General features: G+C 40.5%; 1 protein-coding gene across 1 annotated transcript in view; it reads right to left on the bottom strand.

The window, feature by feature from the left end:
- The window catches only part of LOC129709314 (mediator of RNA polymerase II transcription subunit 13-like), a 215,513-nt gene that overhangs the window by 6,403 nt on the left and 183,800 nt on the right, over positions 1–25,310 (bottom strand). The window contains 12 exon segments of the mRNA XM_055655599.1: positions 4,324–4,466; positions 5,907–6,074; positions 6,216–6,374; positions 7,379–7,521; positions 8,515–8,738; positions 9,765–9,953; positions 10,202–10,421; positions 11,705–12,167; positions 12,969–13,161; positions 13,368–13,591; positions 16,375–16,551; positions 24,228–25,162. Of these exon segments, the coding sequence (XP_055511574.1) occupies positions 4,324–4,466; positions 5,907–6,074; positions 6,216–6,374; positions 7,379–7,521; positions 8,515–8,738; positions 9,765–9,953; positions 10,202–10,421; positions 11,705–12,167; positions 12,969–13,161; positions 13,368–13,591; positions 16,375–16,551; positions 24,228–25,162 (3,238 nt within the window).

The raw sequence follows: 25,310 nt of genomic DNA, 5'->3' as shown, positions 1-25,310 counted from the left end.
CTGAAGGCAACTGAAATTCTGCCTTTGCACCGTGGACTGCTCATGCTCAGCAGCCTACTGCGCATGCGCAGTGCAAGTTTCTTGGCGGGTTTTTCAAACATGGATTGGCCTTATCTTAAGAGAATCTTAAGAGACAAAGAGTGAAGAATTGAGTTTGTGTACAAATAATATGGAAAGTAATTTTTTTTGATCTATATGTTTTTAAATACCGTATTTCCCAGCAATGAAGACGCTATTTTTTTACACAAAAATAAGGCATGAAAATTTACCTGCGTCTTGGAGTCCGAAGGTTAGGTTGTTAGCTAAGAAAGAGCCAAGTCTATCCCTCATTGCTGGCAGCTGATGGGAAGTGGTTGCAAAAGGACAGCGCCGCTGGGGGGGGGGGGGGGGGGGGGGGGGGGGGGGGGCTGTTCCTTTCACAGTGTGTAGGGAGACTGGCTGGGGGTAGAGTTGCGGGGAGGGCAGGAGCATTGAGAAAGAGGGGGTCGGGGATCATGCCAGCAACTCACTTGCGTGGAGCCACCGCATTGTGGTCGGGGAGGGAAGTAGCTCGGGTGGCTGTGAGCGGCTGGCAGGACCGGACAGCGGAACCGGCCACCACCTCAGCGCCCTCTGCCGGCCCGCTCACCTCTGGCAGTGCTCTCTGTCTGAAAACCTCTCACCTGCCGCTCGCCGGCCTCACTCATGTCAGCCGCTTCCCGCAAATCCTTAAATTCCGACAGCGTGATCAAGGGACCAATTGAGGTGACTCAGCTGTCGGAATTTAAGGATTTGCAGGAAGCTGCTGACACGAGCGAGGTCAGCGAGCAGCAGGTGAGTGATGTTCAGACAGAGAGCACTGCCAGAGGTGAGCGGGCCAGCAAAAGGTGCTGAGGTGGCGGCCAGTTCCGCTGTCCGGTCCCAGGGGCCGCTCGCAGCCATCCAAGCTACTTCCCTCCCCGGCCACAATGCGGTGGCTCCGCTCGCAGAGCGCCGCGGCAGCGGTGAGCGAGTTGCCAGCATGATCCCCGACCCCCTCCTTCTCAACGCTCCTGCCCTCCCTGTAACTTTACCCCTGGCCAGACTGCCCACACGCTGTGAAAGGAACTCTTCCCCCCAATTGGTCCCTTGAACTAGTATTGTCATTCAAAAAGGTCACAACTGATTCAACTTGTCCCGGTGTGCTCCCGTTTTTCCCCACCATCTCTCCACCTGCCGTCACCCTCCACCCCCCACCCATTTAGTAATTCAGAATGAAGGAGATTTGGAAGCCTTGGGCAAATTGAATTGTTACTTTCTTTATTTTTATTTTTTTGAGCGTGACAAATTCTGTGTCCCACCAGCCATCTTTCAAAATTTAACAACTCAAAATGGGGGTGCGTCTTCACTGCTAGGAAATACGGTACATTAAGAGATATGGCTTTTGAAGATTTTATAAAAGTTGACTGACAGCTTACAGAGAGGAGAGCAATCTGCGCATGCGCTGTTTAAGATTTTTTAAAGCCGACTGATTGCCTACCCTGAGTAATTACACACGGCACGAGCCTGCCCACTGGCATATCTCACAGCTATGTGTTGGGAAACATTCTATTGTTGACTTACTTTCATTTAACTGGGAACTAATAATAGTATACTGGTACTTTATAAAAAATAATCCACCTGCTGAACAAAAATGTTAAGTTGTGTGAATTGGCAGAACAGTAAAAATGGTTAAAATGGCACGCGCTGTACTTTGATCGTATACTATTAGATGTTATACCATAGTACACTACTTACTTACAATTCAGTTTTGTTTAAACATTATACAGAGTTGAATGATAAATGTTGATTTCCAATGCTGAATGCTTTAAAGTCTGCATTGGAAACTGTGCATGTGACTAAAGGGCGCATGGGAAATGAGGCTGCATTGGGTTTGCAAGGAAAAATGTGAAATTAGTTTAGTTTATTGTCACGTGTACCAAGGTACAGTGAAAAGATTTTACTGGGTGCTAAAATACAACACATGATTACAATTGAGCCCTTCAAAGTGAACAGACGCATGATAAAGGGAATAACATTTAGTGCAAAATAAAGCCAGTAAAATCTGATCAAAGATAGCCCCAGCGTCTCCAATGAGGTATATAGCAGTTCAGCGCTGCTCTCTAGTTGTGGTAGGATGGTTCAGTTGCCTGATAACAGCTGGGAAGAAACTGTCCCTAATTTGGAGGTGTACGTTTTCCACACGACTACACCTTTTGCCCGTTTGGAGAGGGAGAAGAGGGAGTGGCCAGTGTGCGACTCTCTGTGAGTCAGTGATCTATCAGGAGTTCCAAACAACAGAATGGTGGATTAAATCGGTTTAGTGTATTTCCAATTTTATTGCAATATTTTAGACAAATAGGTTTAGATTCACTGAAGTTATTAATATAGATTTTAAACTATATGATCTGTTTTAATACCATCAAGCAAGCTAAATTTGTCTTTAAATAGCCAATTTGGATATAATCCCCTGAGTAGCAAGAGTTCCAGAGTGCAGATGGTTTGTGGTTAGTCTTTAGTGGAGGAATTAAAAGGAAATGTAACTTTAAATAAAAATTAATATTACTAAATTAGTAGCCTCCTTATAAACAGTGGAATCATTGTAAAGTCGACTGTATTTGCTAGCTTGAACATCCAGCATTTTGTGGTCAGCGTGAAGCAACAGTGCTCACCTCGTGGAATGTTTCCACAAAAGATCAAGTGATCTGTGTGGCGTGCTTTTCCCCTTTCCCAACATCAGCAGCTGTCAGGCAAAAGCCAGCCCTAGGGGGTTCAGCCAGCAATTACAGTCATGTAATCAAGTAGGCTGATCACATTTGAAGAATTCGCAAAAGCAACAAACCTGGAAGCCAGCACCACATTTAACTAACTTTTTGAAAACATTGCACAGGGCTCAAATTAAAGTTTGAATTCAAGATTGAAAGAATGGACTGGATAGCACGCAACACAAGCCTTCCACTGTATTGACAATTTCCAATCTTGTGATGTGGACTCGATAAGAAGACTTCTAAGATAGAACAGTTTAGTGTACAATTGAGTTCTTTGTAAATTATTGACTGACTCAAGCTTATAAAATTTGATCCCAGCATGACAAATTATGCATGCACAGAGAACGTGGTAGATCTAAAACCCAAAAATTGTTATTTGTTACAGCCCATTCTCTATTTAATTACCGATATTTAAGAGATATTCCCACGAACATCTACTCAGCTAGTTTGAAAGAAGCAGATAGACAGAGTGAAGAGCTATGTTACATCTTCTCCACTCAATAACCTCAACTTCTACACAAGGTTCACGTTTCTGTTTGCTCAGTAGATTCTCTTGATGTCCAGAAATCTAGCAATCTCAGGTTTGGGTAACTTTCATGACGGGCATCCATAGCACTAGAGGGTGGAAAATAAATCTATGCAAACATATTTCTCCTAATACCACTTCTAAATGTCTGACACTTGATCCATAAATTATATATTTATATAATGGTATATGGACACACTGATCTGTTCTGTATTCATGCCTACTATATTCTGTTGTGCTGAAGCAAAGCAAAAATGTCATTGTCCTATCTGGGACACATGACAATAAACTCTCTTCAATCTTGAATCTTGAATGTCTCTCAATCTAAATTATCTGCATCTTAAATCAGTGAGATGATTTCTCAAACCCTGATTCACCAAATGTAATTGATAAATCACTATTGTTTTTTTTGTTAATATCATTGTTTGTACTCTTACGGTCAGAACTGACACAAGATCAGAAACCCCACTGATTTCAATTTGGTTTTTAGCACAAGAAAGCATAATATTTAAAAATCTATTTTGTTGAAATTTAAATGCAATTTTGGCGCTTTTAGTGACTTTGCTTGGTTCTGTTTTTAAAAATAGTTTACTTTGTTTTTAATATTTTAAATGTCTCTAAATGAAGTCTTCACAACTTTCACAACCAGAAGTTCTATTCCCAGTTTTGTTAGCCATCAGGAGTGTTTCTGCATTTGCCAACTGTGGTCTAGCCACTGTCCGATGAGGGTAGTGACCTCGGAGTTGAAGGCGGACAGCAAGATAATCCCCTGCATTTGGTTGACACAAGTCAGAAGGATGCTAGGTACAGGTAATGATTGCCAGTGATAGTCCGGGTACATCAAGATCCAGCTCTCTCCTTTTTGCCATTCGCACACTAAAATGAACAGCTGTACATATTCTCACACGACCATGCTCTATTTCTTCCTGTCCCAATCATTCAACCTATCAAATTTGCAAATCAATTATAAATGGGTTAATATTTCTCCCTCCGACCTAAAATATTGCTTGGAGTTTGAAATGGCCATCTTACCCTGCCAGCTTCGCTGATGTGCTGAAACTGTGAGCTTGCACCCGTTGGTGAATCAGGAGAGGTGAGATTACCAGTTATTAGAATCCTGATGTCATTATCAAAGTCTTCAGCAAAAATATCCTCGTCCAAAATTCCAATACCATCTGTTTGTGCAAAAACAAAAGTTTCGATACAAAAATTTAGTGTAAATATAGAAAAGTCATGAAATCAATTATTCTCAACGTGACTGCTGTACAATCAACTTTTTCAAGGAAGTTTCCTTTTGTTTTAAGATATTTCATGCAATCGTGCACCGTTAAATTAACCTTCAAAACGTGGTTAGGTTGAATCCCAAATTCCTACTTTTTATACTCTTACTCACAAACATCCAGCCTACTATTTCTTTAATTTTCTAATAGAATCAACTTCTGCAAACTTCTCATAAACTTCCAGATCATATACCCTTTCTCACGGATTGTTGCCAACTATTGAAGTAAGCAATCACTGGTTAGTCATTATAGAAACAATGAACTGCAGATGCAGGTTTACAAAAAAAACCACAATGTGTTGAAGTAACTCAGCAGTCGGGCAGCATGACTGGAATACATGGATAGGTGTTCTATGTTCTCCAGAGATGCTGCCTGACCTGTTACTCCAGCACTGTCTTTTTTACTGGTTAATCATTCATTTGCTAGAAGAGAAATGGGAAAGGCTCTGACAGACCTCGACATTTTGAGTTCAACGTTCAATATTCCAACAAAAACTATCTTGAAATTGTCTGAAGAAGGGACTCGACCCAAAACGTCACCCATTCCATCTCTCCTGAGAAGCTGCCTGTCCCGCTGAGTTACTCCAGCTTTTTGTGTCTATCTTGAATTTCCTGAACTTTTGCAAGCCTTGGTAAACCTTTCCAGCATCTTTATGAATATTTTTCTGAAGTGAGACTGAACCAGAGAATCATCAAGATCTAAAGAGTTATTTCTGATTTTATATTCAATTGCTCAGTTTATAAACCCCTTCGCTCCTAGAGTTTGGTACAGAATACACTGGTATTTCACTCATATGGTACAGAATACACTGGTATTTCACTTAACACGTCCAGAAATAATTGAATTGAATCAGTTTCAACGAGGGGTCATTATGAACTGTACACACAATGGTCAACAGCAATGAGGTCATGTGCTCCAATGAACTGAGCAAACACAAACAGCATGGCCATGTTTACCAAACTGTCTGGCCACATTTGGCAAGCTCGTATTCTGTTAACATTTGACTTTTTCTTTCTGTTTTAACAAACATGCCCCAGAGGACAGTAGCAGTATCATTATAGATCAGCACTAAAGAGGGTACTAGTGTATTTCTCGACAGTACCTAAATACCTGGTGTCTAAAGAATAGAAATCCACCAACGCCATGCAGAGAAGACAATTCTTACCAATTCATTAAGGAGCACCTCCAAACACAGCGTTTCTCACCCCCTCACCCCGCCCTGCCATTAAAAGTAGTCAATTATTGCTTCAGTTTCTGAATCCAAGCATGGTGATTGTGCTGACGAATTGGAGTGCTCTTGAACTGTAAAAACAATAACCGTCATTAATTGCTCACCTTGATTACCAAGACCTTCCAGAGCTTCAGTATTGGCAACAACTGTAGCGGCGGATGTTGGGAAAACCAGAATGTGAGTACAGGATGCATCTTGTGGGGTGTTTAGCTGAGATGTTTGCAAGTTGAGAGCTGTGCCACGCCCAAATACAGAACCCATTGTGACAGCATCTTAAAGAAATCCAGAAAAAAAATAACTGTCAGTTAAATTTTAACATTGAGATACAAATTATGTAATTGAAGTGAAACTAAATAAATACACATTCCTGAAATATGAAACTGAATTAGAAATGGATTGAAACAAATCCATACCTGGCATAACAACAAACGAGCCCTGTGGTTCCAGGGCAACCAAGCAGGCACTGAGAATAGTGGGCGAGTCTGCTGCAGATATACCACACATTGTGCACGTCTCCTTCAACTGTTTACTGGTAGATTGTAGTGAACGACGCCCAATGAGGATACTCCAGTCTGGAAAAAAAACACGCTCATTTAGTTCACAAATAGGGGGAACTCAAAGTCTGTATTTTTCAAATAAAAAAATCAAATTGGGCATCGTGCTAATTATATGTTGGTTCAATACAGTGAACTAGTCTTATAATTCCATGCAGTATATCAAAGAATGTTACCTTTAATATGCCCATAAATGAAAATCTGGAGCAGGTTTTCCTGCAGATAACAATAAAACCAGTGGAGAGAAGGAATGGGTGTGTTTCAGGGCACAAAACGTCACCCATTCCTTCTCTCCAGGGATGCTGCCTGGCCGGCTGAGTTACTCCAGCATTTGTTGCCTATCTTCGGTGTAAACCAGCATCTGCAGTTCCTTCCTACACAATAAAATGAACCACTTGGTATCATGTAGCTGTGATTTCCCGATACATCAAGATATTGACTCTGTACTAACAACCCCAATCTGAAACATCAACTGAAATGTACGCTTGTCTTTACGTGAGAAAAAATTGTTCTTTTCAAATGTTCACATGCACCATTTCATGAACTAGTTATGTATTGCTGAGTCTCTGCATGTCTGCTTTCTTTCACCTTCTATGAATTTACTCTTGTATCAGCATATTTTTGAACAGTGTGGTTAACATCTGGTAACTTGCAGGGGTATCACAGCACCTGAGGTTGGGTTGCTTTTCTTACTTTCCCAACTAGTTATTCGCAGAGATTTGATAAATTATATTATAATTCATTTTTTAAAAGAAAACTTCTCAAAACCCTATTGTACGGTTCAGCAATGGCAACAAACATTTAACAATGATTCAGATAGTCAGATATTTGAATAATTCCACTTAACATATGGTAAAGAAAAGGAATAGATTACTGCACTGAGGTTATGAAACAAGCACTTTGAAAAATATGTTCGTCACGTAACTGTGCTTCAAGAAATAAAAATGAATGAAAATTCAGAATATTTCAAAATGTTACAGAACTTCTATATACATTGCACTTGTTAAATCAAAGTAGTTAACCTTTGAGTTCTCCATGACCCACTCGTCCAAGTGTTCCCATTACAATTCTCCATGGCACGGATGTCATCTGCATTATTCCAACACACCATTCCCACAGCTTCTGCAAACCAATTTTGCGAGCAGGCACTTTACTTCTCCTTGACCTAGAAAACATCATGCTCTTAATGGTTCAACAATCCATGTTACACTTTACAGCTCTTAGGCAAGTAAAGATGCTTCCTGCATCTTGTTCTATGCTGCAAATCGAGGAAACCTTGAAATATGTTTTGCATAAAATTGCCTTAACTCACATCACTTAATATTCAAAGTGAATCCATCATAGTATTATTTTTTAAACTCATCAATTGCATAATTGCAGTAATTACAAGTTATCATACCCTTTCACAGTTTTGTCTATTAATATATATCGGCAAAGCTCAAACAGCCCAGCAATTTCCACCAATCCTATCAGGAATAAAATTTGACGGGGCTTTCTCCTTTTTGAGCAGCATTTAACTGAAATAAAACTTACAAAAGCCATCCCTTTTTTTTTGCCAAATTGTACATTTTCAAACATACAAGCAGCTAAGTTATCGATAGGTTTACAGACCATTTTTTGTAAGCTGCAGGTATATAAATGTTTAAATAGCAGAATGTTTATTGCATTCCAGGAAAAATGGGTGTCATCTCTCGCTACTATAGAACAATATTTAGATGTAGAATTTAGATTAGTTAGATTGGTATCATGAATGTGCCAAACATGGTGGACTAAAGAACCTGTTCCTGTGGTTATGAAGATTACTTCAAAACGTTGCTATTTTATCAAGACAATTTAAAGAGAAAAGGCACCAAAGATACACAAAATGCTGAAGCAACTCAGCCGGACAGGCAGCATCTCTGGAGGGAAGGAATGGGTGAGGTTTCGCGTCGAGTCCAAATAAATGTCTCAATCCAAAATGCCACCCATTCCTTCTCTCCAGAGATGATGCCTGTCCCGCTGAGTCACTGCAGTATTTTGTGTCTGTCTTTGGTGTAAACTAACATCTGCAGTTCCTTGCTACACAGGCAGTTCTACAGGTCATTGTAGTTAATGTTACCTTCAACACACTTTAAATATGATTGCCAAAACAAACATTATTTTGAGTTTAAATTCTTACCTGTTGGGTACATCAATGTTCAAGATGCAAGTCTCCAGTAATTCACCATGGAGGTCTGTACAGGACGCCAGTAGCCACCTCTGATCATGCGATAAACAATATCCCACAAAAAGCACGTTGTACTTTTGGCTTGCCTCGCCAAATGTCTCACCTAGCTCTGTTTGTTTATCCTTAATTGGTGCCAAGATATAAGGAGGCGAGTACACTTGGATAGGATGGGGGCGCTGGAAGTGGAAAAAGAAGCTTACAATTTGATACGAGCAAAACTCCTCTAGGAACAAAATAAGATATGTGGTTAGATTCTTCCCCTTATTAATAAACGCTAAATAAATACGTCACTTCATTATGGGCACTTAAATCAACGTTGGACGTGAAAATGTAGCAATCTGATTAACCATTCCCTTGTGCTACATGGAATCAAAGCAATTAAATCAATAATGGATTAGAGAGTATTAGTCTGGATTAGAGCGTATTAGCTATAATGAGAGGGTGGGCATACTTGATTATTTTCTCTGGAACATCAGAATTTGAGGAGAGATCTGCTCGAAGTATAAACAATTATGAAAGGCATAGATAGCGTAGACAGTTAATCCTCGGGGGGTTTGGGGCTGGATGCCAAAGACTGGCGGCCGTAGCTTTAAGACGAGAGGGGAAATGTTTAAAGATGTGTGTGAGGCAAGTGGTGGGTGCCTGGAATGCTCTGCCAGGGTGGGGGTGGCGGTAGGTACAATAATGGTGTTTAAGAGGCTTTCAGATAGACAAATGGATATGCCAGGAATGGAGGGCTATGGGTTACGTACAGGCAAAGGGGATTAGCTTATCTTGGCATCATGTTCAACACAGACATTGGGGAAGAAGGGCCTGTTCCTGTTCTGTCAATGTATTCTTAAGACAATTGCAAATACTGAACATTTTATAACTATATATATTTTAAAGAAACAGGCAAGGATGGGAAGTACATTTTTTTTTTTACATACCTTATTTTACAACAGATATTTATGAATGAAACAAAGAGACAAAGGAGAACATAATGACCTAAGTTTAGGTGCAAAATGCAAGCAAGCACTGAAGGCAAGTAAAAAGTGAAATTCCAAAGCTAGTTATAAGATTAGAACAAAAGTAAACATTCTTAGAAATAATATTTCTTAGAAAGAATATTTAACTTGCATCGAATGCATCGCAAGATTATTGATGTGCAAAACGTAGTGCAAACCAAAAATTACCAATGGAAATTACAAACTAATACGCACCTCTGGATGCTTAAGGGTCATTTCTATTGTGGAAGCAGGACCAAAGCCAGTTAGTGATTTAATGTGGATCTGTGTGGGAAGTGGCCGTCTACATTGAGTGTAAACTGAAAATGCCAGTGATTTTAAGTGCTGTATATAGAAACTGTGATCATCTTTCACTGGTTGTAGTAGATACTGGCAAGGCACAATCTGAAACAAAACAAAAGTTTCAGCTTTCTATGCATTGCATTGTGAGGCAACAGCTTCATTCCAACTTCTCTTTAAGCAGATGCATGTCTAATTGCTGAAGCACAGCTCAAATTACATTAAAGAAAATCCCAGAGAAAGATTAGTCTTCACTGTGTTCCACACTAATGTAAAACAACGTTTAGAATAAAATTGAGCTGTAAAAGAACACTCAATTTACTGCATTAAAATATGATTTAATTTTGAATTACCCGGACAGTGAATGCATTCCTCATATGCTCTGGCAGATTATCCAGCATCTCCATGTAGCACCGTAACAGACCTAGCAACGATCCACTTGTAAAAGATGTCTCTTCATCGGAGGAATATGTGAAAGGATCAACAAGATAGATGACGACAGCTGGTGGATATGCATTGCTGTCAGCCGACTCTGGTTCAGTGGGAATTCCTATCCGTTCTCTTTCTGTAGTACTGCAACATTGAAACATATGGGCGTGAAATAAGAAAACACTGCTCAACTAATTTACGACCATCCTTTCCCCCCCCTTCCCCACCCCCTCAGGAATAAAATGCACACTTCAGATAAAACATTTCTGCTATCAGTATTCATCTCAGAACACAGCCATACCTATGGAGCAGATAAAACTCTCACTTTATTAATTGGCCCTGTTTTGTTCTGTTCTCATCCTTCTCCATCTTTCCAATTGGTAAGGTTTCAATGACTATCTTAGCCTGTTTTACACTGGATGTGGCATCTGATAACATGCTTAAGGATTAATGAAGACCATCATTATGCATTTTGTAATCAATTTCACGCTGTGCAATTACTTTAAGTGTTTCTAATAGTCTGGTAGGTAATTGCTATCAATTTTCCGAGTTCATTTTGAATTTGTGAATTTAGCCATTTATCTCAAATGAATGCTCCAGTAATTTCATGTCATATTTACTTCAAAAAAACAGATCAATTAAGGCCCATAGTTCCAAATCCATAGCTCCATGAAAGTAGTAGCACTAGATAGTGTGGTAAAGGTGTGTTATGCTTGCTTTACTGGTCGGGGCATTGTGAATAAGAGTCAGGAAGTCATGGTGCCACTTTATGGGACTTTAGCTAGACCAAATTTAGAGTATTGCTTGCAGTTCTGTAGCCCCATTACAGGAATGTTGTCCAGCCTTTGGAAAGGGTTTGGCAGAACACTGCCTAGATTAGAGTATTAACCACAAGGGGAGGTTGAAACTCTTGAATTATTTTTCCTGGTATGCCGGAGGTTTTGGGGGAGACGGGATTGAATTATATAAAGTTATTACTGGCATAGACAGGGTAGACAGTCAAAACCTTTTCCTCCAGGATTGAAATGTCGAAGACTAAAGGCCACAGCTTTCAGGTGAGAGGGGCGAAGTTTGATGTGCAAGGTGTTTTTTTATTTATTAAGGATGGTTTGGGGGCCTGAAACACGCTACGAGAGGCGGTGGAGGCGTTTGATAGGCACGTGGATTTGCAGAGAATAGCACGATATGCTCCAGGAGCAGATTTGTTTATCTTGACATCAGTTTTGGCACAGACATTGTGGGCCGAAGGGCCTGTTCAGGCATTGTACTGTTCTCCGTTCTATTGTTCACAGTGCTTCAACTACAACAATCCCAGTTTTAACATATTATGTAAAGTGAATACAACAATTCCCATCCCAACTTTAAATGACAAAATCGATCATAATTAACTATAACCATTCTTAATGATCATCTTACTTGATACCCACCTCTCTTGCACTTCCTGTTGCTGTGCTGAAGTCTGGACATCCAAATCTCCACTTACACTGGGCGTACTCCCTTGAGGTCTCTCCGCACTGGTGCCCGAGCTCCCACTCGGAAGTGAAGCAGATCCAACAGTCCCACTAAATCCTGCAGTGGATGAGGTTGTTCCTGTCTGATGCAAAACTGGGGTAGTGGTTGTGGTGGTGGTGGTGGAGGTAGAAGTGCAGCAGGTCCCTGTTGACCCACTTCCTACACCAGAGTTGCCAGTTGTTGCAGTATTACTGCCAGTGCTGATTGTGGAAGTAACTGTCGTACCAGTTGTTGCCGGTGCAGATGTACCCCCAGTTCCTGATGATGGTCCACCAGCTCCAGGTGTTGCCTGTCCTTGGGTACCAGAAGATGCTGTTGGCTGGTGTTTTGGTGGAATCAGCAAGCTGTTATCCAGCTGAAGTGTAGCCAGGTAAGGTGCTAGACATTGGGGAGTAAACAGAACATTTCATTAGTGAATCTCAAGAATTGGGGCAGCACAGCGGCTATTGCCTTACTGCGCCAGAGACCCGGGTTTGATCCTGACTATGGGTGCTTGACTGTACAGAGTTTGTATGTTCTGCCAGTGACCTGCGTGGGTTTTCTCGGAATTCTTCGGTTTCCTCCCACACTCCAAAAGAGTGAGTGTGTGTGTGTGAGTGTGAGTGTGTGAGTGTGAGTGTGGGTGTGATAGTGTCATGCCCCTGTCCGACATAGGCAACCTGAACGGAAACCTCCGGAAACTTTGCGCCCCACCCAAGGTTTCCATGCGGTTCCCGGAGGTTTTTGTCAGTCGCCCTACCTGCTTCCACTACCTGCTACCTCCGGGAACCGCATGGAAACCTTGGGTGGGGCGCAAAGTCTCAAGAGGTTTCCGTTCAGGTTTCCTAAGTGGGACAGGGGCATTAGTGTGCGGGGCTCGTTGGTCGGTGCGGAATCAGTGGGTCGAAGGGCCTGTGTCCGAGCAGCATCTATATACTAAACTAAATTGGTTTACAGTAATTAAAAGTACTTGTATCACCAAATAAATGCATACCAACTGTGGATTTTAAACATTAGCATGTGGCTTTAAAAACACTTCAAAACTTATTGAATAGCTTCAGCATAATAGTAATTTAATCTTCCATAGTAAAAATGTAAATGAAATCAATGAATTGTAAATACTGAAGTTGGAATTCTTTGATTGAGGAATGTGCCGATTAGCCTCTTCAGAATGCATGAACATTAATTTCACATACTTACCCAAATGGTGACGACAAACTTGAGCGTAGAGCTTTAACTTGGCCAGATTGTCACTCTCATCATTAATCCAAGCTTGAGAGAACCAATCATCCACAGATTCATCTGCCAGCTTTTTTGCAGAACTCTGGCCAACCCGCATGATTCCATCTCTCAATACTTTGCAGATAGGTCTATGCTCACCAAGTCTGCAGGTCTGTCAAAATAAAATGCGTAGAAGACAATCAGCAAATGTTGCGAATATTTTGATCAAACGGTAGTAAGAAAATGAAAATTGCTGTGATTCCAAGCTTTGCTTGAAGATACAATTATACATGACAAGAATTAGTTTAACAAGAATTAAACTTGCAATTTGAAGACTTATTGTGTGCACATTTGATGCAGTTAAACATTTATTCTGACCTCATATACTGCACTAAGATCCCTGAAGAAATTTTTGGCTCCAGTGAGCAAGGCCTCATTTTCTGGGCAAACCACAATGTAGGCTACGTCACGTTGAGAACCATATGGTTCCAGAAGCAGCTTCTCCCAAAAGGGCAGTGCAAACGGGGAGATCATCAGGAAGTCTTTATCATAGCCCAGCAGCAGTGTGGGGATAGGAAGTGGCTCTGGCGACTCTTCCGCACCTAAACAAAAGATTGTACCACACATTAATCTTTTGAGATAAGACAAGATAGGTATAAATACAAACATTTTCATACTCCTGGACTTTGTGCATTGGAAGTAATATAGAATCACCAAACAGACCTTTTACCTAATTCTGATACATTATTAAACCTTTCACTTGATGATTTGGAAATGTACATTACAAAAACCAATGTACCTCTTCAGTAACCTGTAAAGATGTAAACTGCCTATAGCTGCCATTTCTACAGGCTGCACAATTTCTTAACTTTTAATCTACTTTGTATACAAACTCCACCATCCATATTACAGAATAATGCAAGGAATCGAGCCATTCGCATCAACTGATTTCTGAACCACCTAAGTCTGCCTATTTTTCTATGCTCTCAAATGTATTTGACTTCGCCCATTCCATTTACCTCAATTAACTCCAGCAGCAAGACTTTACACATTTCAATCACTTTCCAAGTCAACAAACTATTTAATCTTTTATTTACAATGATTTCTCAGTTCTGGCATTACCCTTGTAATCCCATTGGCATTGTGCTGCTGTATCCCATGTTATTGCATGGAAATCAGTCCCAAACCACATAGTTTGCATGCAGCATACAACTCTAACAAAACAGGGCCAATTATGAATTCCTGTTATGCTGCTAATGGTGGGGTTTAAAAAAAAAATAAGAGTTATGCCTATACATACAGTCCTCCTCTATTCTTGAAACACATTTTATTTTTTGTATACGATTTATCCCATTTTCCTCCAATTTATTTTCTCACATTTATGCTCAAGTTCTTTGTCACCTGCCTCTGCTTTTTAAAGTATTCCCGAATTCTTCCAAAACACTAGGCTCTTAGTTTGACAATTGACAAGGTTCTTATTTCCATATCCAAATTAGCAGGGGCTGAAGTACATTTGTTACGAAGAGAGGTGGGCTTAGACAAAGCTATTTTCTTTCAAACCAGGGGAGAATAAAGTAAAAGTAAACTGAGGTGCCTAAATCCCAGAGGGGGAGAAAGAAAACAAAAAAACATTCAATTTTAGCAAGAAATATAAACAATATTTGTTAAAGTTTAAGATGGAGAAATCGTTTTGCCTGCAGTAGTGCAGTTTTAACTCTACCTGAAAGAACAATGAAGCAAAATCTTTCCTCATTTGAAGGAGAACTGCAAGGTGGCTTTAGCTTAAATATCTTTCTTTGATGGCATGGACACATCAGGGCAAATAAATCCACAGCGTTATGAGATTATGTTATCCATTTGTGACTATTCCTTTCATGTATCTATGCAATATTTTAATATTTCATTTCATACGCCTCAATTATTTTGACTATAAATTCTGTCCTTCTGATGATTTTTCTCGAAAGGATCAGCTTACTCATTTATAGTATTTATAGTATTTAGTGTGCAATTTCCTTTGAAAAGATTTATTCTTTCATACATTTCTCATTTAAGATTCAAGATTTCCACTCGAAATTGAAACGTCACGTCTTCATGTCCTCCAGTGATGTTACCTTACTGGTTGAGTTACTCCAGCACTTTGTGTCTCATTTCCTCAATCATCTTGTCAAATACATTACATTTGTCTCTATCATAATGACTTATTTGATCTCAACATTGACCTACTTTCTTTATCATCAATTCAAAAAATGTTCTAATACTCATCTCTTTATGTTCTGGTTCATTACCCATTAGTATTTCCACCTTTTTTGCCTTTTGTTTACTTTGTTATCAGTTGAGAAAAATGGTGTACAATATATAAAAGCTGTCCCCCCCCTCCCCTCCCTTTCCTTTTGCGGTGGGATAGAGCAAAAGGAGATGAAATCGGCAATGATTACTCAATACTTTCTGCTCACATCAACGCGTTGCCTCATTACTCTGTCATTCCAACACTGTAAGTTATAAATCATTTAACTTTATATCGCTTGCTGAAATGCATGGTTGAAATGTTCTTTCACCCTCTAAGACTGTCTAGATGCTCTATTTTATATTCCTTTTATTCTTTGACTTTTTTTAAAGTAGTATGTCTACGTCAAATATGTTAAATATTGTAATTATACCATTATCTTCCCTGTGAACATTGGTTATGATATCATTTTGTTCATATTTTTATCCTGTTCCATTTCTATAATTGGAATTAATCTAGTAGATTCCTCTTCCAATATTAATATTGATGGGGGTTTTTTTTTAAATAGATGCTGTTATCCTTTGCCCTCAGTCACCCTAACCTTTATTTTTTTCTCTCAGTATCAATGTTAATTTTCTATGAATTAGAATTATTTCGACACAACTTTAATCATTTTGCGAGTCTTATAGATTTCAGTTGTGCATATCAATGCAAACTCCGCACTCTGGTATCCACCTGTTCCTGCCATGCGTTGCCCTGTTTCCCTCTTCCAGCTTTCTTCTCCCCCACTACAATCATGACCCAAAGGTCTTGACCCAAAACATCACCCATTCCTGCTCTCCGGAGATGTTGCCTGACTTACTGAAGTACTTCAGCAGTTTGTGCTCCATCGTGTACTAATCAGCATTTGCAGTTCCTTGTGTCTACAATTTTACCTAACACTTTAAAAAAAAATCCTAAGAAAACGTTTGAGCACAAAATCTGTAAATACTAGTAATTTGTGCAATGATACACTGTCTCAACACTAAACAAATCCAGCAATATTTGACATTTGGGTAGTTCATTTCATGTTGCCTTTAGCTAGCTGGGGAACTGAATCAACAAGCACCAATACATTCACAAAACTGAACACCATATAAATATGAAGATGGATAGGTTTACCATAGGAGCCTCTTCCTATCTTGTGGAACTGTTGCCAGGTGAGAGGTCCTTGCACATGTTGGATATTTTCCCACGTCCTGCCTGTCCGTTTCTTCTGAATGGCATCTTGTAGAAAAGGCTGCAGTGAGAGCAGCATGCGGACAACATCTTGGGATGACAGGATACTCACATCCAGAACTGCAGAGAAGAAACTGTGTTATTGCAAATGTCAAAGATCCAATCTGCTGTCAACAGTTGGATATGAAGTGATGCATTTAGCCTGAAAGGGTGAAGAACTCCATCTTTCAAATTTAAACTTTCCATTCTTCAAACTAAATACTCATTTCCAATTTCTTCACTTTTGGAAAACATGACCCAATCTCCAAATTAGTTTTCTTCTCAAGCTCTTAAATGAAGTATACCAAAGTAGTCTCCATCTTTTTTCTTCCTCCAACAAGTTTCCGCATATTATGTCAGTCTCAAACAAATTCCTACGTGGCTGTAACATGGTGCATTGTCTTTGCCAGGTACCTCTGACACAGCTGATTGCACCACCCTCATTGTCTTATACACTGGTGGAACAAGATTGCCTTCAATTTTATTCATTCGTTGAAACCTTCGTACACACTGTTACTATCCCAAGACACTTGCTGTTCAAATGCTCCATTCAACAACTTTGCTCTTCTAACTTAAACTCCTTCTAAACTTGACCACCTTGCATTTCAATGGTATCACTCCACATCCTCAATACTACAACATTTCCAGTTCAGACCTCAAACACTATATACTTTTTCACTTAACTGTAAATAGAACAAATAGCATCACATGGAAAATGTGTTCAGATTTCTGGTTGTCAGAAAGGGAAGATGGAAAATTTAGCGTCTCTCATCGTTGAATGGTGAGGTGCTCAGAGACGGCAAGTGCAGATTGGTAAAGGAAGATGAAGCACTCTTTCTATGTGAGGAAGTCATTTACATGCACTTCCAAATTAGAATGCTGCATTTGGTTCACAACGTGTTCTCCTCCCCACTCAGGATAACAAATGCCAAAAGGCAGGAGGTAGATTGAGTCAGTCTATTTCAGTGTCAGAGCAGCAGTAGCAGATTTCAAAAGACAGCCATTAGATTGACTGAATTATTAAAATTGGCTAATTAAACAGCAATAAAAAGGCCAGATGTAGCGGAGTGGTCTATTGAGAGCGGCTGTGTTGGGAGAGAGACCAAGTTACAGGCAAGTGTGGGGCTTCGGCGAGGAGGCTGAGTAGAAGGGGACTGGGGGTAAAGGTACAGTCTGCGGTTTCTTGTGTGTGATTGGTGTGCTTTTATTTCCTTGTGGTCTTACTGCAGTAGTGATGGCAGGGTCGAATGGTGCAATGTTCTTCCTGTAGGAAACAGCTGGTGTTCCTGTTGACTACACCTGTGAGGGTTGTGTCCATGTGCAGCTCCATACAGATCGCAACAGGGAACTGGAGCCGCAGCTGAAGGGCAGAAAGTGGAATGCTTTTAACAGGTGTTCAGGGCATGCATGTTCCTGTTAGAGTGAAGGGCAAGACAGGTAAGGAAGCGTGGGTGGCAAGAAAAATTGAGGCTGTGGTCAGGAAAAAGCTCTGCAACAGGAAGTGTGAAGAGAAAAATACCAGAGAGCAAGCAGTTCCAGAGAATAGAATGAATGTCAACAATGATATAGGTTGAAAGATCAGGATATGCCCCAGCTTATGGAAGGCTCATTCAGAAGTCTGAAGACAGAGAAGAAGCTGTTCCCGGGTCTGGTGGTACATGCGTTTAAGCTTTCGTATCCTCTGCCCGATAGAAGCAAGGAAAAGCAGGAAGATCCACGGTTGAAAAAGATCCTTGATTATGTTGGCTGCTTTTCCAAAGCAGTGTTAAGTGCACCTGGAGTCAATGAGGAGAGTCTGGTTTGTGTGATGGACTGGGCTACACCTAAACTCTGCAATTTATTTTTGTCTTGGACAGAACCATTTGCAAACCAATCGGTGACGGTATGATTTCTAGGATGTATCTGCAGGTTGGTATGAATTGTTGGAGATATGTCGAATTTCCTTAGTCTTCTGAGGAAGTAGAGGCATGGTGTGCCTTTTTGATCATGGCTTTAATGTGATTGGCAAAGGACAGGTTTGGTATTTACACCTGGGAACTTGAAGCTCTCAACCATTTCCACTTCAGCACCATTAATGTTGATTGGGGCATTACTCCAGCACACTTCCTGGGGTCAATAACTAACATTGTCTTGCTGACATTGAGGAAGAGATTGTTGTCTTGATACATTGTTACTAAGTTGTCCATCTCCTTCCTGTACACCATCTCGTCGCAGCACAGCTGCGTCAGCGGTAAATTTGTAGATGGGAGTTAGAGCAGAATCTAGCCACGCAGTTGAGTGTGTATAGGGAGTCTTTAACACCCTCGACCAGTATAGTAAGGGGTTGGGAATGCATCCTCGTGGGGCACCAGTGTTGAGAACGATTGTGCAGGATGTATTGTCACCTATCCCGACGGATTGTGGTCTATAGGTCAGAAAGTTGCGGATCCAGTGGAAGAGAAGGTTGTTGACTCCAGTAGTTTGGAGTTCAGATGGATGGGATTATGATGATGAAGGCAGAGCTAAAGTCAATAAATACATGCCTGACATAGGTCCTTGCTATCTAGGTGTCCCAGAGATGAGAATAGGGCATTTGTTTACAAGCAATATTACTTAACTACTATGTGGTATGCATGCGCCATGAAAGTCCTGAACAAACACAAAGTGCTGGAAAATCTCAGGAGGTTAGGCAGAGACTATTGAAAGAAATGGTCACCATTTTGGGTGTGTAAACTTTCATAAGAACCCTTCTTTGTCCAAAATGCTGACAGTCTCTTTTCAAGCAGCTGAGGTTTTCCCAGCACCTTGACTTGTTTCAGATTTCCTTCATCTTTACAATTTAAATCTTCTCTACACTTGAAGGAATCTTCTCTATACTTGAAAGAACTTGCAACCCTTGCATGTATTTTTTAATCTGCACTTCCTGTGGTTATAACCTTGTATTCTGCACCATTTCTCTTTCTGTACTGTCTGTTGTACTCGTGCGCAAAGCAATGGTGGAGGACATTGGCAACATTGTCTGGCCAGGTCGACCTCTGCAACTCCAACCAGGCCCACTGCTAGGACAACATCGAGACTCTACATTTACTAAGATAGACACAAAATGCTGCAGTAACTCAGCGGGACAGGCAGCATCTCCAGAGAGAAGGAATGTGTGACGTTTCGGTTCAAGACCCTTCTTCAGACTCGGGGGAGAGGGAGTCTAGAGATATGAATGGGTAAGGCGTGAAAACAACAGATCAAAGCAATGATACGGAAATGTAGATTGGTTCATTGTCAGCTGATGGGGAAGGTGACAACACGGCATAGAATCAGTAATATTTCATCAGGAGGAGAGTAGACTGAAGAAGGGTCTCGACCCTAAACGTCACCCATTCCTTCTCGCTGGAGATGCTGCCGGTCCCGCTGAGCTACTCCAGCATTTTGTGCCTAGCTTCGATTTAAACCAGCATCTGCGGTTCTTTCCTACTCTACATTTTCTAACAACTTTGAACTTGAAGGATACAAGATGGCACTGGAAATTGACAACTCTTGTGTACTGCCTCAGTGTAATCCATTATTCCTAGACTCTTGTGCTTTAGTATGACTGTGCTTATGTATAGTCCAATTTTTACTGAACTGTATGAAAACATTTCATTGTACCTAGATACAGGTGACAAGTACCATTAACTATTGATTGTATGGTATGATCCAACTGAATAACAAAGTTTTTCACTGTCTAAGAAAGTTCAAGAAAATATTTGAAGCAAGGAGACATTGTTAAAAGTTTCATTGGACAGTGAAGAAATTAAGATCTCACAAACTAAACAGCAGAGATTAACTGAAGGTAGACAAAAGTGCTGGAGAAACTCAGCAGGTGCGGACCGAAACGTTGCCTATTTCCTTCGCTCCATTGATGCTGCCGCACCCGCTGAGTTTCTCCAGCACTTTTGTCTACCTTCGATTTTCCAGCATCTGCAGTTCCTTCTTAAGCAGAGATTAACTGTTTACATACTGGAAGCCTTGGGCCGATAATACATTTTGATGAGCCACTCCAAAAATAATGACGCTTAAATTTCATAATTCCTTGAAGAGACTACAAATATGGTTGAGTGGGCAATATAAGGTTGGCATGTTGTTCGAGGTTTAAAGCTCAGATATGTTGCCGTGGAGAATATTACGGGCTATGAAAGAGGAAGCAGAAAACAAACTACATGAATAAGTGCCTGGAAGGGAGAAAATTAGTAGGATTTAAATAGAGTGTTCAAGAAGGAACTGCAGATGCTGGAAGATCGAAGGTACACAAAATTGCTGGAGAAACTCAGCGGGTGCAGCAGCATCTATGGAGCTGAAGAAGGGTGTCGGCCCGAATCATCGCCTATTTCCTTCGCTCCATAGATGCTGCTGCACCCGCTGAGTTTCTCCAGCAATTTTGTGTACCTAGGATTTAAATAGAGTCCTGCTTCCAGAGCCCCTGAACAATGTGGGCTTCTCTGATGCTTGGCTTCCACCCATATCCCAAGATAATGTGGTAATTGGTCCCCAGTGTGTACGGAATGGATGAGATATTGGGATAACATAGAACCAGTGTGAATGGGTGATCAATGGCCTGAGGAGCATGTTCCCATGCTGCATTTTTCAATCAATTCGATCAATCTATAGGTAACACTTTAGGTGGAAGGCTTAAAATGTACATCAATACATTCCCTACTCAACTCCACGAGTAACACTGAATATAAAAGCCAAATAGGAAAGCATCTAAAGTTTTAAGTTATAGAAGGATTAAACCCGGCACATGGAAGCAGATAATTTGCAGTAAATATTGGACATTAGGGACACATTTGCCAGGTACTTGAATGAGCAGGGCAGAGACAACTATGGAATTAATACAGGCAGTGGGATTGGTATATATATATATATGTACATGGTCAGTATAGACATGGGTTGAGGGGACTGCAACTCTATGGCTTGATCATTATGGCGTCATGAGTTAGAAACAAGATTAGATAAAGATTTATCTAATAAAGATTTATAATTATAAGTGCAAAATAACTTGAAGCATTATTATGCATTCAGAATCTCTTCCAAGATAACTAGCTCAGGTAAACTAATCCAACATTCAAAATTATTGTGGGGAGAAATGAGGGTGAAGAGATGGAATGGACATGGAGACTGTGTAGCTAAATAGCATTAGCCTCATTTCATTGCATGTACACACACATTGTACTGCTTCCAACCTGCAACATTATGCATTGCACCAGGTATATTTTTAGCCAGTGGAAAAAGCATGTAATTAAATCAATTTTTGAATTTGACACCGAATTAGATCCTGACTGATCAGTAATTCATCCCCAAATGCCTGCCAAATGACTAATACTCTCATCAATGTCTAACTAAAATCCACAATGTCCTTCTTACTGGACTCAGCAAATGTAGAAAATATCAAGAAATTAAGGTACATCTCAGAGTTAAACATTTCAGGGATTAATAGGATATAATATCCTGGGATCCTGTGAATGATTATCTAGGAAACAACAAACATGGATGAAATAAGCAATAGCATCAAACACATAGATCAAACTTTTGATTTCAATACATAAATAAGCTTATCAAAAGTTTAAGAATAAACTCCTGATCATTGGGAAAAAGATTATATCAAATGTAAAAATCAAAGATATGGTGCACAAATGTTCACCCATTCCAATAAAAAAAGGAGCTTAAAAGTATCTGCAGATATTTCATCCTTGCCTATCAGAACTCAATATGAAAAAATATATGCCATTGCATTTGTGTATAACAGCATTTTACACCCTTTATAGCACTGTCATTTGCAATATTTCTTTTGTGAAAGGGATGGCATTCATTCACAATTGTGGAAAGCTGCAGTGTTGCACACATATGGTCACAAATGCGGAGAACCACCAACTCAAGGTTTAGTACATGTGCAGGAACTTAAGTTACTTGCTTTTATTTCATCAATAACTTGCTCAATGACAACTATTTCTGGAAGCCAATCTTCTGAACCTCAAGTATCCCCAGTGAATTAGAAATTCAACACAAACTAACACCATACCACTAAACGTAGTACAACCCGTCATCTTCTCATCATTCAATAACATACTGCTGATCTTGGCAATAACATTTTCCTGCCTGATCCCTAAAATCTGCCTACAATCAACCTTTGCCTGTATCAACCAGCTATACATGACGATATTGTGCGCAGATCTGCTCTTCTTGCCCAAGTATGTAACTGTAATAGAGGGGTTGCAATGAAGACTTCACTGAATGGATGAAGTGACATTTTGAGGGCCCCACAATGAATCCCGGAATTGGGGTATTGTAGCATGGAGAGATTGAGCAGACTGGACCTATACGGGTTTAGGAGGAGGACATGAGATCTCGTTCTTACATGCTGGATCAAGAATAAGATTTCTCCCGACTTGGATGTTGAAGAAGGAACTGCAGATGCTGGACAGTCGAAGGTAGACACAAGTGCTGGAGAAACTCAGCGGGTGCAGCAGCATCTATGGAGTGAAGGAAATAGGCAATGTTTTGGGCCCAAACGTTGCCTATTTCCTTCACTCCATAGATGCTGCTGCACCCGCTGAGTTTCACCAGCACTTTTGTTTACTCCCGACTTGGATGTCTGGAGCCAGGTGTCGTAGCCCCCCCCATCCACCCCACCCCCAAATAAAGGTTTACCATTCAGGACTGAGATGAAAAGAAACTTTTTCACCCAGAGGTTTTAGATATTCGCTGCCTCAGGAGGCTTAATCTGTTGAGCACATTCACGTGAAGGATATTAAAATAAGGAATTCTGATTCAGTGCAAGAAAGTAGCACTAAGTCAAAAGGTTCGCTATAATTTTATCGAAGAGCAGAAGATGAATGAGGGAGCAAATAGTCTACTCCCTGTATTATCATCTGTTGTTAAAATAACTCATATGTTCCCGAGTTAGAGAGTTTTAAAAACCTCATGTCTCCATGAAAGTTATCCCTCTTCATCTCTGTTTTAAATAGAAGACCCCTTAATTTGAAACCACATCTACGCTCACCGGACTTGCATGAGGAGATGCATCATCAGTGCTTATCCTGTAAGTCCCCTCAATTTTATTTTAATGTTTCCAAGAGATCATCACTTATTGATCTAAAGTTCCATTGGGAGAGATGCAACCTTCACAAACATTGCTTAAAAAAATAATAATCTTCAGGAATCAATCAGGTTACCCCTTTATGAAATGTCTCCAATGCAAAAGCATCTCTACTCAAATAAGGAGAGGAAATCTATGTCTTACATAGACACAAAATGCTGGAGTAACTTGGCAGGCCAGGCAGCACCTCTGGCGTGAAGGAATGGGTGATGTTACGGGTCGAGATCCTTCTTCAGATTGAAGGAGGGCCTCCACCCAAAAGTCACCCATTCCTTCTCTCCAGAGATGCTACCTGCCCTGCCGAGTTACTCCAGCATTTTGTGTCTATCTTCAATTTAAACCAGCATCTGCGGTTCCTTCCTACACAAGGAAATCTATATATCGCACTCCAGGTGCAGTCTCACCAACGATACCAAAATGAGAATAAAATAAAAAAGACAAGATAATTACTTTGAATTGTTTGTGACATGACATATTGAGAGAGGCACCATCAAAAGAGAAACCTTTCATGTCTTGGGGAAAGAGGCAATTTTGACAAATTGAAAACTACCAATAACCATGCTCTTGACAGTGGGGAAGAAAGGTTAACAGTAATATCTGACAAAGCATTTTCAGAATTGAAACGGTAATGCATTAAAAAAAGACTTACCGTTACTATTGGGCCACGGGTGTAAACTTCTGCTTCGTATTAGTGTTTCATCTAATCTTCCACCAGAAGGATTATCCACATATTGCCGACCCTGCTCCAGGGCATTGAAACACTCTGTGCAAGAATCGCTATTATCGGCTCTTAACTTGTCATAGTTCCAATTTGCTGATTGAAGTGCTGATCTATCGAAGGAAATGTAATCCAAAGAACTTAGCGAAGTGAAAGGTCCTGTAGACTGGTCCTGTATGAGAAAAAGTAGGTTTGATGTTGGGTCTTGTGGCCTCTTTGACCCTTCACACCCTTGCGGTTCCATAGAATTCCTGCACAGTATTAATCGCCTTTCTGCAGCTTGCCCAACTTCAGAGGTCCTCCCAAAAATATCAAATTCATCCTCAAGAAAGAGACCTGCATTATATCCAAGCCTGCGGTTTACAACGGCACTAAATCCACAGGTGCACGGATTCTGGACTTCATTGGTTGGATCTGGGATGTATAAATCAACATCTGCCCCTTTGGTATCACAAACGCAGATACAGCAGCTATCAAAGTTGCGATCCTTGAAGAAATTCATCACTGAATCTGATAAGATTAGTGTAACGTACAAGCTGTGTGCTTGCGGTATCGACTGTATGGTAGCTGGCTCCACTGAGTTCAAAGGTCGTGTGGTTGAGGGCGTTGAAGCAGGTGAACAGAGATCGGCACTGTCGTACTTTACCGACCCCTGCCCACTGGCAGTCCCAGCACCACGAGGAGTCCTTGGTGTTCTTGGTGTGCGAGGTGTTGGGACAGAAAAGCGAGGGGTTGCTGGAGACGGTAAGATACCAGCACCGCTGTTACTAGCAGGTGCAGTACTGCTGACTGCCAAAGGTGTGCTCATCTGAGGAGTGTTCATCTGTATATAATCTTCTGTCAGACTCCCAACACTAGGCACATTTCTGTAAGATAAACAACTTGTCTTAGAAAAATCGGTGCTTCAGAAAGTCACGGTCAAATGAGTTACATTAATGAACCACACTGTCAAAGTATAAAAGTAACTTTTATGAGTGGTGAATATTATAATCCTACACTTTTTAATCTCAATCC

This window comes from Leucoraja erinacea, chromosome 25 (genome assembly GCF_028641065.1).
Source record: "Leucoraja erinacea ecotype New England chromosome 25, Leri_hhj_1, whole genome shotgun sequence".
Taxonomy (NCBI): domain Eukaryota; kingdom Metazoa; phylum Chordata; class Chondrichthyes; order Rajiformes; family Rajidae; genus Leucoraja; species Leucoraja erinaceus.
The sequence above is the reverse complement of the archived record's forward strand: the minus strand, read 5'-3'. Positions and strand labels throughout refer to the sequence as shown.